The 14,850-nt window shown below is 42.4% G+C and overlaps 1 protein-coding gene across 1 annotated transcript in view; it reads left to right on the top strand.

Moving 5' to 3' along the window:
• The window catches only part of ZMAT2 (zinc finger matrin-type 2), a 35,932-nt gene extending 25,348 nt beyond the window's left edge, over positions 1–10,584 (top strand). Inside the window, exons 5-6 of the mRNA XM_060774168.2 lie at positions 3,908–4,053; positions 9,914–10,584. Coding sequence (XP_060630151.1) covers positions 3,908–4,053; positions 9,914–10,057 — 290 coding nt within the window. The 3' untranslated portion in view covers positions 10,058–10,584. The remainder of the gene's footprint in view (positions 1–3,907; positions 4,054–9,913) is intronic.
• The last annotated feature ends 4,266 nt before the right edge of the window (positions 10,585–14,850 follow it).

Raw genomic sequence — 14,850 nt, 5'->3', positions numbered from 1 at the left:
ACTGATTCAGTGGTCTGCTCTAGTTTGGACTAGCAGCAGATTTTAGGGCATGAACTAACATGCCTCTAGTATTTCTTATAATATCCATGGTGCAGTATCTTATTGCCATATAATCTCACACCTTTCTCAAATATAATTTGATACTAGATTCAGAAGCTGAATTTGTCACAAAAAGACAGGAGGAATGCCATGTCAGGGGATAGCCCTGATTTATCATTGCGTTTGCTTCATTGTTACCACAGAAGACTAAAACTTTGGGACACTTCAGCCTATGTATTAACTTTACTGAGTGATGAGAGCAACTGAATATACTCTCCACAAATTTTGATACAAGGACTCTTAGATCTTTCAAAACTAGAGCTGAGTGGCTTTCATTCATATGTTCCTAGCTCTGGGAACTATGATGTATTTTGATCTTGTTAAAGTAGATATCAGCAAAATCATTGGAAGCACATTCTTGGAAGGCACAGTAGGTCATTGGAAGCACAAACAAATTTGTCTTTAGTGTTTACGGTTAACATAAGAGCCTAGTGAATTTTGAGTCAATCTTTTATTTCATCTTGTTCAGTGCTCTCGCGAGATTCCCAAGATCTCATTCATGTGCACATTGTCTGGTTGCACTACTTGACATATTTAACACAACATGGTGTAGTCAGTGGTTTGACTATTGGACAAAGACACTGGGAGATCGACGTTCAAATTCCCACTCAGCAATGGAAACCTACTGAGTGACCTTTGGCAAATCAATCTCTCAGCCTCAGAGGAAGGCAAGGACAACCCCTTTGTGAACAAACTCTGCCCAGAAAATCATGTTATGGGTTTGCCTTAAGGTCACCATAAATCAGAAATGACTTGAAGGTGCACATTGACACTCCTTTAATACAGAAGCCTGTTTCGTGTAAAGCATGTGTTGTGCTTTTGAGCAATGGCCTTTCTCCAGGAGCTTCCTGTGATCTTTCAGCTACGGTTTATGGTCCATATACTGCTTCAACTGCAGTTTATGGTCCAGATTTTAATAATAATAATAATAATAATAATAATAATAATAATAATAATTTTATTTCTTACCCACCTATACTCATGACTCGAGGCAGGGCAGAGCATAGTTTTTAAAAACTCCCAGAAATCCCAGCCAGTTTACCAGCTGTTAGGAATTGTGGAAGCTGAAGTCCAAAACACCTGGAGAAGCAGAGTTTGAGAAATGCTCCGGTCGATGGTAACTGTCAACTGTACTAGTCAGAGGCTTTGTCTGTGTAGCATTCATTATTTGGAGAAGTCCACTTACTACAGAAAATTGGATTATTACGTTTCTGAACTCCCCTAAATATTTGCTATATTGTGAACACACCTGAAGCTTGTTACATAGAACCAAAGTCCTCATGGTGCCTTTAAAGCAGACCCTTCTCCAGAGGGAACTATGGGGAAGGCTGTTCCTCCTCACCAACAATAGATCTCTTAAAGGGGAAGAGTACCTGCTCATTTATTTGCCAGTTGGTGTCTTGGATGCAAACATCTCTCAAGGTTCAGAAGCTAGAAATGAGAGATATAGTTGATCCAACATGCAGAAACAGTACACAAACAGCTTGTCCCATGAAATCTTTTTGATTATGTTATCTGATAGTTAACCATAGAGAAGATCTTGGAACGTGCTCCAGTTGGACTATTTCCCCCATCTTCCTTTAGTTGTTCTGTGAGAAGTCACAAGAAAGCTAGGGCTGTAAGCAAGGGGAACCCAGAGATCGCTACAGCTGAAGTGTCTCTTGCTATCAGGCCACCTGCAGTATGGAGAAAAAAATCTGTGTGCTGTATTTTTTTAAATTTTGTTTGATTGGAATTGGAATTTAATATCTTTAAAAATAAGATAGAAATATAATAAATAATAAACACTTTGTAGAGTTAATACACTTCTCTGTTTCTTTGAATTTTTATATGCTGTGTTTTGTTTCCCCCCCCCCCAAATAAATCGTATAGTATATTTTTCAGTTTTTTGAGTTACTCAAGATTCTGCCAGTTAATGCCGCCTTCTGCCAATTTGTAACCACATAGAGGAATTTTGAACAGTTATCTTAGAAGGTCCTAATACTTAGCAAGGAAGAAACAAATAACAATCTTATAGTTGTGCCTTCTGCATATGCTTACCAGATATACCTACGATTACAGATTTGAAGAATGTGACCTGTGAGTCAGATTGTGCCTGGAGACAAGATGGCTCAAATAAACCTTATTTTCATTTAGAATCATAGAACCATAGAGTTGAAAGGCACCTTGTGGACCATCCGGTCCAACCCCCTGCCAAGAAACAGGAAAATTGCATTCAGTGCACCCCTGATAGATGGCCATCCAGCCTCTGTTTAAAAGCCTCCAAAGAAGGAGCCTCCACCACGCTTGAGGGCAGAGAGTTCCACTGCTGAATGGCTCTCACAGTTAGGAAGTTCTTCCTCATGTTCAGGTGAAATCTCCTTTCCTGTAGTTTGAAGCCATTGTTCTGCATCCTAGTCTCCAGGGAAGCAGAAAACAAGCTTGCTTCCTCCTCCCTATGACTTCCCATCACATATTTATACATGGACATCATGTCTCTTCTCAGCCTTCTCTTCTGCAGGCTCAACATGCCCAGCTCTTACAGTCGCTCCTCACAGGGTTTGTTCTCCAGACCTTTGATCATTTTAGTTGCCCTTCTCTGGACACATTCCATCCTGTCAACATTTCCCTTCAATTGCGGTGCCCAGAATTGGACATAGTATTTCAGGTGTGGTTTAACCATGGAAGAATAGAGGGGTAGCATGACTTCCCTGGATCTAGACAGAGATTCCCTGGATCTTTCCCTATCCTACCCAAAGTGGGAAGCCACAACACAGAGGAAGCCATCCCACCCAGTGCTGGTTGCAGGGAATTCTCTGTGCATGATGTGGGCAGGTGACTTTATTCCTGCTTTTTCTTCCCAGTAAAAGAACCCCAAATAAATAAATAACTGGTTATGCACACCACTGACTTTTCCTGTTGATCAGGATGGGAAGGTCTTCTTAATTTCCTGCCTGTAGTTGGAGATGATGGTGGGATTTCCTGGCACAGCTTTGCCATTTGGGAAGTGTGCAATGGACTCTCCTGAGCTGGTGGTAGTGACTTTGCAGAGAGACTGCTTCGGGAGCCTCCTTGAGCCAGTTTAACAGATTTCCTTTGCCTGGAGAAAAGGCATATCTACGTTTGTAAGATTGTTGTCCTTCCTTTTACTTCAATATAGAAGCCACATGATCTGACGAAAAAGTGCAGAGAAGGCTGTGCCCCAGATCCATACTGACGGCACTGTACGTGTGGATTACATATTGATTCATATCAACTGCACTAAAAAGTGTTTAGCAGGTATAGATTGGCGAGGCAGGTACTTAAGCAGGAGATCAACCTTTTGTTCCCATTTCCATGACGTACAAAGCTAGCAAGCACAGTTGGCCTCATCCCACTTGAGGCATACAGCGTACAAATTTCACCTTCATAGTCATGCTGTGTGTTTTAAAAAGGCATCTTTTTATGGAAATCCTCCCTGCAGTCATGAAAAGGATTTCATCTCAAGTCCAGAAGGCTTAGAGTCAGTTGTTAAGTGTTATGAGCTCCAGCCACATGGGACCCAGTCGTTGTTTGCTATGCATTGTTGAATACTGGCTAGGGTGAGGCTGGAGGTAATCAGGAAGGGAAGGGAAGCAGGAGAGAGTTCTTTCCCTCCTTTCCTGCTGTGTCAATCAAGGTCTCCAGCTTTGAACAGACTATTAATTAAGAACTTGGTAATCACAATTGCCTATCCAAAATTAACTTGCAGATTCACATGTGGAGAAAATGTTACCTGTTTGTACAAGAGTGTGGCTGAGCTTTGGCTCAAGAAATTCACAACACTGGTCCATGCCTTTTTTTTTTTTAGATCAGAGGAACCTTGGTATGTCCATGAGAGTAGAGCGCTCTACATTGGATCAAGTGAAGAAGCGCTTTGAAGTGAACAAGAAAAAAATGGAGGAGAAGCAGAAGGATTATGACTTCGAGGAGAGGATGAAGGAGCTCAGAGAAGAGGTAAAGTGCTGCCCTGAACTAATAAGCTTGACTAGAAAGAAATAACATCTCATTTTTTTGGCTTTCCATCATGATGAGATTGCCAAAGGATTCTATCTGTTATAAAAGTGGGTGTTCTGCCATTTCTTTTTCTTCTGTTCCAGCATCTCTGTAATTGTCCTTGAGATCCACATCTTAGTGCCAATATGAGTTTATTCACCTTCTTGAAATGGCCACCTTGCCTTCCTGCTTTTTAGTGCTTAGATAGAGAGGCGAATTGCCTGGAGAAAAAAAGAAAAGAAATCCCTGTGCTAGTCTCGTCCATACAGCAGTGGCCTGCAGGTGGCATTAAAGATTTTTCCCATTGTAGTTCGTTCCATCTGCAGCAGCCTCCTGAGGTTGTATATGAGGAATTTCGAGGACATTTTATCACATGCATAGATAAAAGCCTTCTCTTTCCTCCCATAGATGGACAGACTGGGGCTCGGTTTGTCTCCCCTTGTCAGCAGAGGCAGCTTCTATTTTTTAATGTCAATTTCACTGGAAGCTGCAGTTGGGGGAAGGTCTTGAGAGAATTTCCAGGAGTCGCAGAAGAATCCTCAGTGCCATCTGTAACTACTTATCCTCCCAGAAGCAGAGTAAATCATTTATTTACTTAACTCATTAACTAATGCATGCACATTTACATATTTTATTCAGGTTGTAGAACCCATTTTCCCCTGCCTCATATTGTTAACATTTAGTGTAGATTGTACATTCCTCCCTATAGGTTCCAGCAAAGACTAGAGGAAGATCCTCCTCAGACGTCCTCAAATCAGTAACATGGGTCAATATAAGACGCTTCCTTTTGAAGAAGTAGATGTGATCTATGGAAGCTATCACACCCTTTCCCCCCTGCTCTGAGGCAGTTCCAGTGTCCCTTGTTTTGGTACCAAACCTTAGTGAAATTTTCAGTAACTCTTTGCTTACCTTACCGTTTGATTGTGTTTGAGGAGAATCAAGTGCTCACCAGTTTGGGAAAATGAAACTGAAATGTCATATAGAGAAAGCATTCCAGCTTTTACCCTTCATGTCTTAGTAATGTCTCAGCCTGAGGACTGAGAAAAGCGGTATATAAATGAAGTAAATAAATAAATAAGTCAGAGGGGAACTGGCTGAGTAGGAGTGATCAGTACCATGCTAAAAGAAGACTAGATTTCCAACATGCCTGAAAGGGGCTGTTGTAAGACATTTGTTGAAAAAGCCCACCAGCTAATTTCCAGTATTCTATGTTTGGGAAAGATACTGGAGTATGTGGTGGCACCCAACTCCAGGGATTTTTGGATGAGATGGATTATCTATATTAATGTCTATCTGGTTTCAGACATGGCTCTGGGACAGAGATGACTTTGGTTGCCTTGGTGGATGTCTACACTGGATATGGCTGTAAGGATCCAGAGAGTTATAGAGTCTTTAATTTTCAGTTGGCAATGTACTTTTTTGCTGCCTTCTCTGAATTCCATCTCTGAATTCAGTTACAAGGACCTTGAATACTGGTATCATTCCATATAATTTGATCATTTGTACTATTATTGTGGACAGTGTTGCAGATCAGAACCTGCCTTGGTACTGTTCACCTTGATACTGAGTAGAGTAGACAAAGTTCTTTGACTTGGTGTGGACCAGCATTGTATTTGATTCAGCCCAAGCCTCCTGCACATTGTTCACATCCAGTGGTGCTGCCTCAGACTTGGCTGCCGGTATTGTCTCCAGAGACAAGGGTGACACCATGTCATTCTGTCTCACCAGTCCATGTAGTTAATTAGGGAGTCATCACATTCTGATGAGTTGGACTCAGGAATCTTTGCTTCCTTCTTCTGGGGTTTCCCAATGTGATTCCACTCTTCCTCTCCTAGCTCAGCATGACTTTGCCTTGCCAAACAATGAGGTTGGGGCTTTCCCAGAGCAAACGTTGAGAATGATGAAGTCCTTGGACTTGGAAGTGAAATAGCAAGCGTCTGAACCATCTCATCTTGTATACAGGCAGATTCCAAACTACTAACACCAGGATTGATTCCTCTGTTGCTGTTCCTTCTGCAAATGGCACAGATGTCCTGGCATCATCAGTCTAGTTCACCTCTAAAGCAGGATTGGATTGCCTTTTGAAACACTCTAAGCTCCATTCAATCATCATGGGAACTGCTGAGTCCAAGTCCCTTCAAAAGAGGTGCAAGACACCTGCAAGTGGAGATGGCAAGAAACTTGACCCTATGGCATCTGTGTTCTGTTCAGCTGCTACTCTCTCATTGAAAACTGCTAGCTACAATGCTTACATGGGAGCTTACCAGCAGCTCCTGGAGGAGGAGGGATGTCCCCATTTCTTGCCAATCTTCCTGAGGACGACAGATGGTTATCTGGACTTCTTCAGGCTGAGACCCACAGTTTGGCAGCCCAGCAGATAAATATTGCACAGCACAGTGCTAACTGTAGTGGCAAGAAGTTGGCAGGAGCCATTGCAATCTTGTTATGCTTGGACAAGATAATAATCTGGGACAAATAGGTCCTTTAGCCCAGTAACATCTGAATAAACCAGAGTGGCTGCTCTCCCCTCCCCTCCTCCTCATCTTAGAAAGCCTCCTCAGATACTGGATACAAGGTCTTAACAAGACCTCAGGAACAAGGCAACTTGTGCCTTTTGACTTCTCAAGTTACATTCTTCTTATTTCTATTCCACTTTTCCACCGCAAGCTCTAGAGTTAGCATCATAACACTGGACTCCTGGATTATTGACATAGTGCAGAAGGGCTATGCAACACAATGTTGGAATTACCACTCAATTGGGGGTAATTAGTATTACTTCTCCTTCTGGTGCATTAAATGAGGAAGCCAATACTCGTTTCCTCAAGAGTAACACAAAACCCACCCTTATATCATCCCATACGGATTCGCCTGCTATTTTATCGTGTCCAACAAAGACAGTGGATTCCTCCCATTCTTTGGTCTTTAGGAAGTCAATTTCTTCACACAGCCCAAAATGGTTACTTTTGACACTGTTCTGCCCCTGTTACAGGAGAGGCATTGATTTGTGATGCTGGATTTTTTAAAAGAACATGCATTACTTCCATATCACGATCTGATCACCACACAGACATTTTCTTGGTTTGCTGTGGGAAGAAGGGCCTATCACCTTTGCGTCCTCCATTCAGACTTTGAACAGACACTTGAATCTACACAGTTCTTGGCAATAATAGCAATGTGGTCAGCCATTCCTTTTCCATACATCAACGACTGGTGCCTTCTTGTCCATTCTTAGGCCTGCCTTCTCAATGGCATCCATTTCACACTTTGTCTTATGGAGTTGTTGGAGCTCATTGTCATTCTTGAGAAGTCTCATCTGAATCCATCCCAGCAGGTGAAGTTTAGTGGAACCCTTCAGGACTGTTATGTTTCTATGGCCTTTCCACTTTATACCAGGTTCCAGGGCCACACTGAGTCACACTGAGATGCCAGAACAATTGCAGGGTGTGTACAAGAGCTTCAGGATGAGACCTCTGCAGACATGGGTTTTGTTCTGTTTCAATCCTCTCATCCACTCTCCATGTTTATTGATTGTTGGTATGGTTGGATCTATGGAGAAAACATACAAGCTAATATGCTGTTTCTTCCTCTGTACCCCTTGATGGTGTCCATGGTAGGATGTGTAGCTCATTCAGAAGACATTTCAGTGAAAGAGCATTGGGAATCTTCACATCACTGCTCTTATGCTGATTCTTTTTGGGTTTCTTCTGCAGGGAAAGAGTATTCAGGTAGTTTCTGATAACATGGTGATGTACTACGTGGAGGGCAGAACGAAATCCAGCACTTTGCTGTATCACACACTCTGTGGGACTGGTGCATCATTAGAAGCATCTTCATCTTGCTGATCATGTGCTGGAGATTTTCCTTTTTCTGTCTGAGAGAGGTCTCTCCCTTTTCCCCCGAATCAACTGTTACTTGGTGGCAATCTAGTCTAACTTCCAGATCATCATTAAGCCTTCCTGTGTCCAGAACCCATTGGTTAAAAGGTTCCTGAAGGGTTGCAGGAACCTTCACTCACCAGTGTCAGGTTCAACATCTCAATGGAGTTTGGAGTTAAGTCTTTCCCCAACTCTCCAGGAGGCCTTCTGAACCAGTGGTTGCTTGGGACATCCATCTGCTTGCATGAAAGACTGCCTTCTTGGTGGCTATTATATTAGCTGGTAGGACAGGGCAATTCTATGTCTTTAGTGTGAGTTTGCCTTTCCTGCAGTGTCACAAGGACCAGTTGGTTCTTAGTATAGACATTTCTTTTCTGCAAAATTAATGACAGGTTTCCCCATGAATCAGGACATTGTATTACCTGCACTGATGGAGAACTCTACCTCAAATGCCTCTCCTTTATTTGTCCTAGTTCTCTGGCCTCTGCTTTTGATGGCAGCCTTTCCTTCAGTGATAAGAACTGTTCTGGTACCAGTGGAGCAGAGGCTACCATGAAAAGAATTACATAAAAGCTCAAGACATTGCTAAATGATGCAGTGCACAGGCACAGATAATCCATTTCTGTGAGTTTACAGTTGACAAAAAAAACCCCTACAGTTACAGGTAAGCAGCCTGTTCTTCTACAGGTTTTTGAGGGCTGATTACCCAGGGGAAAGGGCATTTCATAAAATCCTATACTGTCTCTATTTGTTTTTTAAATATATGTATACTTTTAACTGCTTTTAATTTAGGTTCTTGTGGTTTTTTTCGGGCTATATGGCCATGTTCTAGAGGCATTTTCTCCTGACGTTTCGCCTACATCTATGGCAAGCATCCTCAGAGGTATTGAGGTCACTACCTCTGAGGATGCTTGCCATAGATGCAGGCGAAACGTCAGGAGAAAATGCCTCTAGAACATGGCCATATAGCCCGAAAAAAACCACAAGAACCTAGTGATTCCAGCCATGAAAGCCTTTGACAATACATTGCTTTTAATTTTATTGATCGTTTAATGAGTTTTAAAAACTTTTGCATGGTGGATTTTTTTAAAAAAAAAACTATCTATTTTAGGTAATCCACCTTGAGTCTGAGACTGAGGAAATGGTGGCATAATAATAGCAAGAAAGCAGGAGCAGATTTTTCTTTTAATCCAGCTAATAGCATTTTTCGCTTTCACAAATCAAACCATGATTTTGATCTCTTGGTATCTGTGTCTGGCTGCTCTGCAAGAGTCTTATGGTGCCACTGCATATTGGGATAGCTGTGCAAAGAGGAGAGTCCTTTAAGCTTCAGTAGCCTCCACAGCTGCCAAGGAGTCAGTAGCTGAAGTCACACTTCTGCATCCCCCAACACAAGTTTGGCACCATTCCAAGCCTTGCAATCTCGCAGAACGAAACATTTTGATTAGAGCCGTGGAAACCCTTTGATGCCAAAACCCCCCAAAGCCACTTGGAACACAGCTTATGTTCCACTGAGCAGCTGTCACACGGCTGTTCCAACAGCCATCAGGTACTGACATTGTCTGTTGCCATCATTCAGCACCACCGTTGTCGAATCAGGGCATTAGTACAGAATCTGTGACTATTGTTTTAGAAACAAAGCGGCTTTTTCATCCCTGTTAATTTTTGATGAAGACTTTGGCATTTGTTTAATAGTAGAGGTGGACAGTTGCTGGATGCTCCAGTACAATCCAATTCTTCACATGTCACTTGGATGTGTGTCTTTGGGCAGCTACCTTTCCATTCCTCCTCTGGGCTAAATTCAGAGGTGCCAAGCGTCGCCCTTTCTTCAGACCAGAAAGGATGCTCTCTCTGTGGCCTGATTTCTGAGGTTGCCCTTTGTCTTTCTTAGAGTTTGATGTGCAAGCAAGCTTGATTCATTTGGCAGTTGTTTCCCTTTGTTGCAGGAGGAAAAGGCCAAAGCCTACAAAAAGGAAAAACAGAGAGAGAAGAAAAGGAGGGCGGAAGAAGACTTGGCGTTTGAGGAGGACGATGAAATGGCAGCCGTGATGGGATTCTCTGGCTTTGGCTCAACCAAGAAAGGCCACTGATAAGCCATGGACTTTCCTTTGGACTTCTGTTGTTTCTGTCCAGGTGATGCTTGACAGACCCTTGGAAGACTTTGCAGTGAATTTGTATCTAAACATCCTGGTAGAAGATGGCTGCAGGAGCTGGGAGGCAATCCCATTCCTTCTGTCTGGGGCTGGCTATGCCTTGCCATCACTAGTACCTTCCTGCCTGCAAAGATAGTGTCACACATTGACTGTATGGTGGTAAACCTCAGTATTGAATAAAGAACTTTATATTAGCATCTCTCCTCTCCTAACCTCCTTGCAATACTTTGGGGAAAAAAAAACCCTTGTCGAACTTGCTCCTACTTTTTTAATCTTTTCATTGACTATGAAGCATGGAGCTGGATGTCCCTTTAGAACTCTACATTTCTTGGCTTTGGTTGCAGCTGTCATTTCCCTTTAATGAGTTCTGCTTGCTTCTCACTTTGTGTTGTGTGGCCCTGTGTGCACGAGAGACATTCTGCTAGGTATATATATTTTTTCTGTTAATAAACTGATAAAAATCATGTGCTTGGGGGTTTCTTTGGGAATTGTTCTTCCATCTATAAAATGGTTATAGTATATGTCATCCTCGCAGATTGAGCCTAGTGTATTTTTTCTTTGACAAACTATAGGAGTTTATTATAGCTTTTATAGTTGAGCATGAAGCTGTTTGCACTCTGAGCTTACTGAAATGTAGTAGATCAGGGGTGTGAACCTCATTTTCATTGAGGGCCACGTCAGCCTTATGGATGCCTTCAAAGGGCTGTTGAATAACAATCTAAGGATACAGAAGGTCAGCTATCATTAAAAAATAGTGGCCAGTGGACTTTAGTTTTCACTCAGTTTGGGTCCCTAAATGTTACTGAACAATAACACCCATCACTTTTGATTATCCACCATGCACACTGGGGATAATGGGAATTGCAACCCAACAGCCCTTGAGGGTCTGAAGTTGAGGAAAGGAGAAAGAACATTTTAAATTCAGACATCACATCCACAAGCCTTGTATCCAAATTCAGTCTCTATTATCTTGACTACACAGAACATACTGTAGCCTTTCAGATCTTACTGTACCACAACTCCTATCAGCTCTAGTTATGAACTCTAATGATGAGGAATACAGCAGTTTTCAGGGCAGGTTAACCGCCGACTGCAGTAATAAATCCCGGCAATTGAAAGGTTGACAGTTTGAAGCCCAGGTCAGGGTGAGCTCCTGACCTTCAGCCCAGCTTCTGCCTACCTAGCAGATAGAAAGAGCAATTGTGAGTAGATAAATAGCTACTGCTTTAAATATGGAGGTATTTTAAAGGCACCCATTAGGAAATGCCAGAAAAATGTTGGCAATTTGATCAAGGAGGAATTTTATGAATAAAAGCTCTTTGGCAGGGAAGATGGAGCAACAACACCTTGCCATGGCCGGAACTGAACACAGCCTCCAAGATGCCGAAGATGGGAAAGTCTATATACCTTTATCTATTATTATTATTATTAAACTTTATTTGTACCCCGCTAGCATCTCCTGAAGGTCTCAATGCCACTTACAAAGACCAAGGCCTCAACACAACAACAGCAAACAATAACAATAACAACACGATACAAAGCAAATTAAAAACATAAGCAATAACAAAACATTACACTATTATGCAATAAAACCAGGGCCGGGCCATTGATGGGTACAGGTTAAAAAAGTGCTGGGTGTGACAGATGGTATGTTGGAATTCTGGGCAAGTGCAATGTGCAGAGAGTCTTAAACTCAAATAAGGTGCTTCTGGGGACATAGTGCTGGGGGTTGTCCTATTCTATTCTATTCTATTCTATTCTATTCTATTCTATTCTATTCTATTCTATTCTATTCTATTCTATTCTATTCTATGTACAGTTGCCTGTCTTGTCATTGTATAACGGCATTGAATGTTTGTTTTATATGTGTTCTGTTATCTGCCCTGAGTCCCCTTCAGCTTGACAAAGGCGGAATATAAATACTGTAAATAAGGAGTTGTAGTTCAGCATCTGGAGGGCCACATAAAATGACATGGAGGACCAGAATTCAACACGTGTAGTAGATCACTTATGACAATGATAACCTTTCTTTATGACCTTCTCAGTGGTATGAAGAAATGAGTTAGGATAGCTGGAGAGGGTTTCAGAACCATATTGCAAATGTGGAAAAATAGAACCAAGAGAACCACAGAAAAGAAGATAATTGCAGGAAATAGCAGCGAATTGTGCCCTCTTCTAAAACAAGAACCTGGGATTTCTCAACAGGAGCAGATGACCTTGCTGGATATTCATCTCTGAAAAACAAAACTCAGTACACAAAATCCCTAGTTTAAAAACAGTTTTCAAGGTTACAACTATGAATTGCCCTCTCTTGGATTTGCTTGTACTGAGAAGGAATCCCAGATGAGTCTGTGTCTCTGTCTCTCTCTCTCCTGTGAAGCTAGAAACAATTTCTCTGTATTTTAGTTCTTACAGACTGTTGAATGCATATTCCTAATTTTTCTGTAAGCAGGTGAGAGGTGTGGGGCTTCTTCCCCCATCTTGATTCAGGTTGGAGAAGTGTTATCTGTCCTGCCTCAGCTGCTCTTTGTGCCCCGTGTCATTTTCACTGCTTTTTTTGATTTAGTTCAGCCAAACCTGCCGTGACTCATTCATTGCCTATTTCAGTTTAGGGCGATTTACATCTGGTGTGGCTGATTTTCATCGTGCCTTCCTTTTTATATTGATGGGATCATTGTTCTCGCCTTTCTCCGTACCTTTATGGAATATTGAGCCTTCTTTCAAATACATGTAGAATAAATCCTATCGTGCTTTGCTGCTGTTTTAATTCCTTAATCTTAGACTGCTGACAGCTTCACTGCCTCAGATATTTCCACTTCAATTCAGATTATAATCCCTATTGAAGATGCCATTGAAATGATACATAGCCCGTAGCACTGCCAGCTGAGATACAAATGTCCTTGGAGACTTGACCCTTTAAACTAAAGGAAAAAAATCCCTTTAATGTGCCTCGGATTCCTTCTGTGCACCAAATAGAAATGAGCATTTAATTCCAACCACGTACCTGTCCACATTCAAACCTAAAGAGTAAACTCCATTTGAATGTGAGAGAGAAATGAAGCCTGTGACTAAATATCCGACAAGATTTGAAGGGAGGAGGAGGCGCGGAAAAGCAAGTGAGATTACAGTGCTGCCGAGCTCTTTTCATGCCCATTAAAAGTTCTGTACATTTGGATTATTTTACCCTAGGTAGAAGCATTGTAGCTTTTCAAAGCCCCCTTGTCCTCTGTAGACATATTTACAAACTGCTCATTATTGCACATTGAACTAATTGAGTTTGGTTAGTGTTGATGAGAAATGGCATGGTCCAGTGGATCCCTGATGGAGGTGGGCCCTGGGACCTGCTGCGTCCTCATCCTGACTCGAGAACTACTGCTGCTGCTGCTATGTGGTCTTGACAATGGGATTTTCAGAATTAAATGTCACTTCGGGAATTATAAGCAGTTGAACAAATGCTAAGTGCTGTTGTAGCAGTGGGCACAATTGGAGGCCTTCCTTTCTTTTCTCCCCACAGTGGCCTTAAGGAGAAAAGGTGGGCTATTTTTATATAAAAGATGGGATTTTTTTCCATCCAGTAAAAGACGACTAGTCAGAATGGTTATGTATTATCTCCAGTTCATGAAGCTTAATTACTTACTTAGGTTGTCCGAGTAGGATTGTCTTTCACGATTGGTGTTCTGGCGGTGGGTCCATAGGTGACTGTGGAATCCTATTCTTGATCTGCATGTTCTCCAGCAGTGAGGGCATTGGTTTCCAGATGGTTGGGGTTGGCTTGACATGCCTTCCTCTTGGCACGTTTCTCTCTTTCACCCTCCATTCATACCTGTTCAAATTCTACAGCACTGCTGATCACAGCTGATCTCCAGCTGGAGTGCTCAAGGGCCAGGGCTTCCCAGTTCTTGGTGTCTATGTCAGAGTTTTAAAGGTTGGCTTTGAGCCCATCTTTAAATCTCTTTTCCAGCCCACCAACATTCTGCTTTCCATTCTTGAGCTTAGAGTAGAGTAACTGCTTTGGGAGACGGTGGTCAGGCAACCAGACAGCGTGGCCAGTCCAGCAGAGTTGATGGCGGAGATCATCGCTTCAATGCTGGCGGTCTTCGCCTCTTCCAGCATGCTGACATTTGTCCACTTGTCTTCCCAAGAGATTTGCAGGATTTTTCGGAGGCAGCACTGACGGAATCGTTCCAGGAGTTGTATGTGACGTCTGTAAATAGTCCATGTCTCGCAGGCATATACCTGGTGGTCTTTGCTCCTTCCAGCATGCTGACATTTGTCTGCTTGTCTTCCCAAGAGATTTGCATGATTTTTTAGAGACAGCGCTGATGGAATCGTTCCAGGAGTTGCATGTGATGTCTGTAGATAGTCCACGTCCAGCAGGCCTATAGCAGGGTTGGGAGGACAATAGCTTTATAAACAAGCACCTTGGCATCCCTATGGATGTCCCGGTCCTCAAACACTCTCTGCTTCATTCGGAAAAATGCTGCACTCGCAGAGCTCAGGTGGTGCTGTATTTCAGTGTCAATGTTGACTTTTGTGGAGGGGTGGCTGCCAAGGTAGCAGAAATGGACAACATTTTCTAATGTTGCACCATTAAAATTTATTTCTGGCATTGGAGAGGGATTGGTTGGTGACTACTGGAAGAGTACTTCGGTTTTCTCAATGTTCAATGACAGGCCGAGCTCATATGCTTCTGCGAAGGTGTTTAGAGTGGCTTGTAGGCCTTCTTTTGA

This window comes from Anolis sagrei, chromosome 4 (assembly GCF_037176765.1).
Source record: "Anolis sagrei isolate rAnoSag1 chromosome 4, rAnoSag1.mat, whole genome shotgun sequence".
In the NCBI taxonomy this organism is placed as follows: Eukaryota; Metazoa; Chordata; class Lepidosauria; order Squamata; family Dactyloidae; genus Anolis; species Anolis sagrei.
The sequence above is the reverse complement of the archived record's forward strand: the minus strand, read 5'-3'. Positions and strand labels throughout refer to the sequence as shown.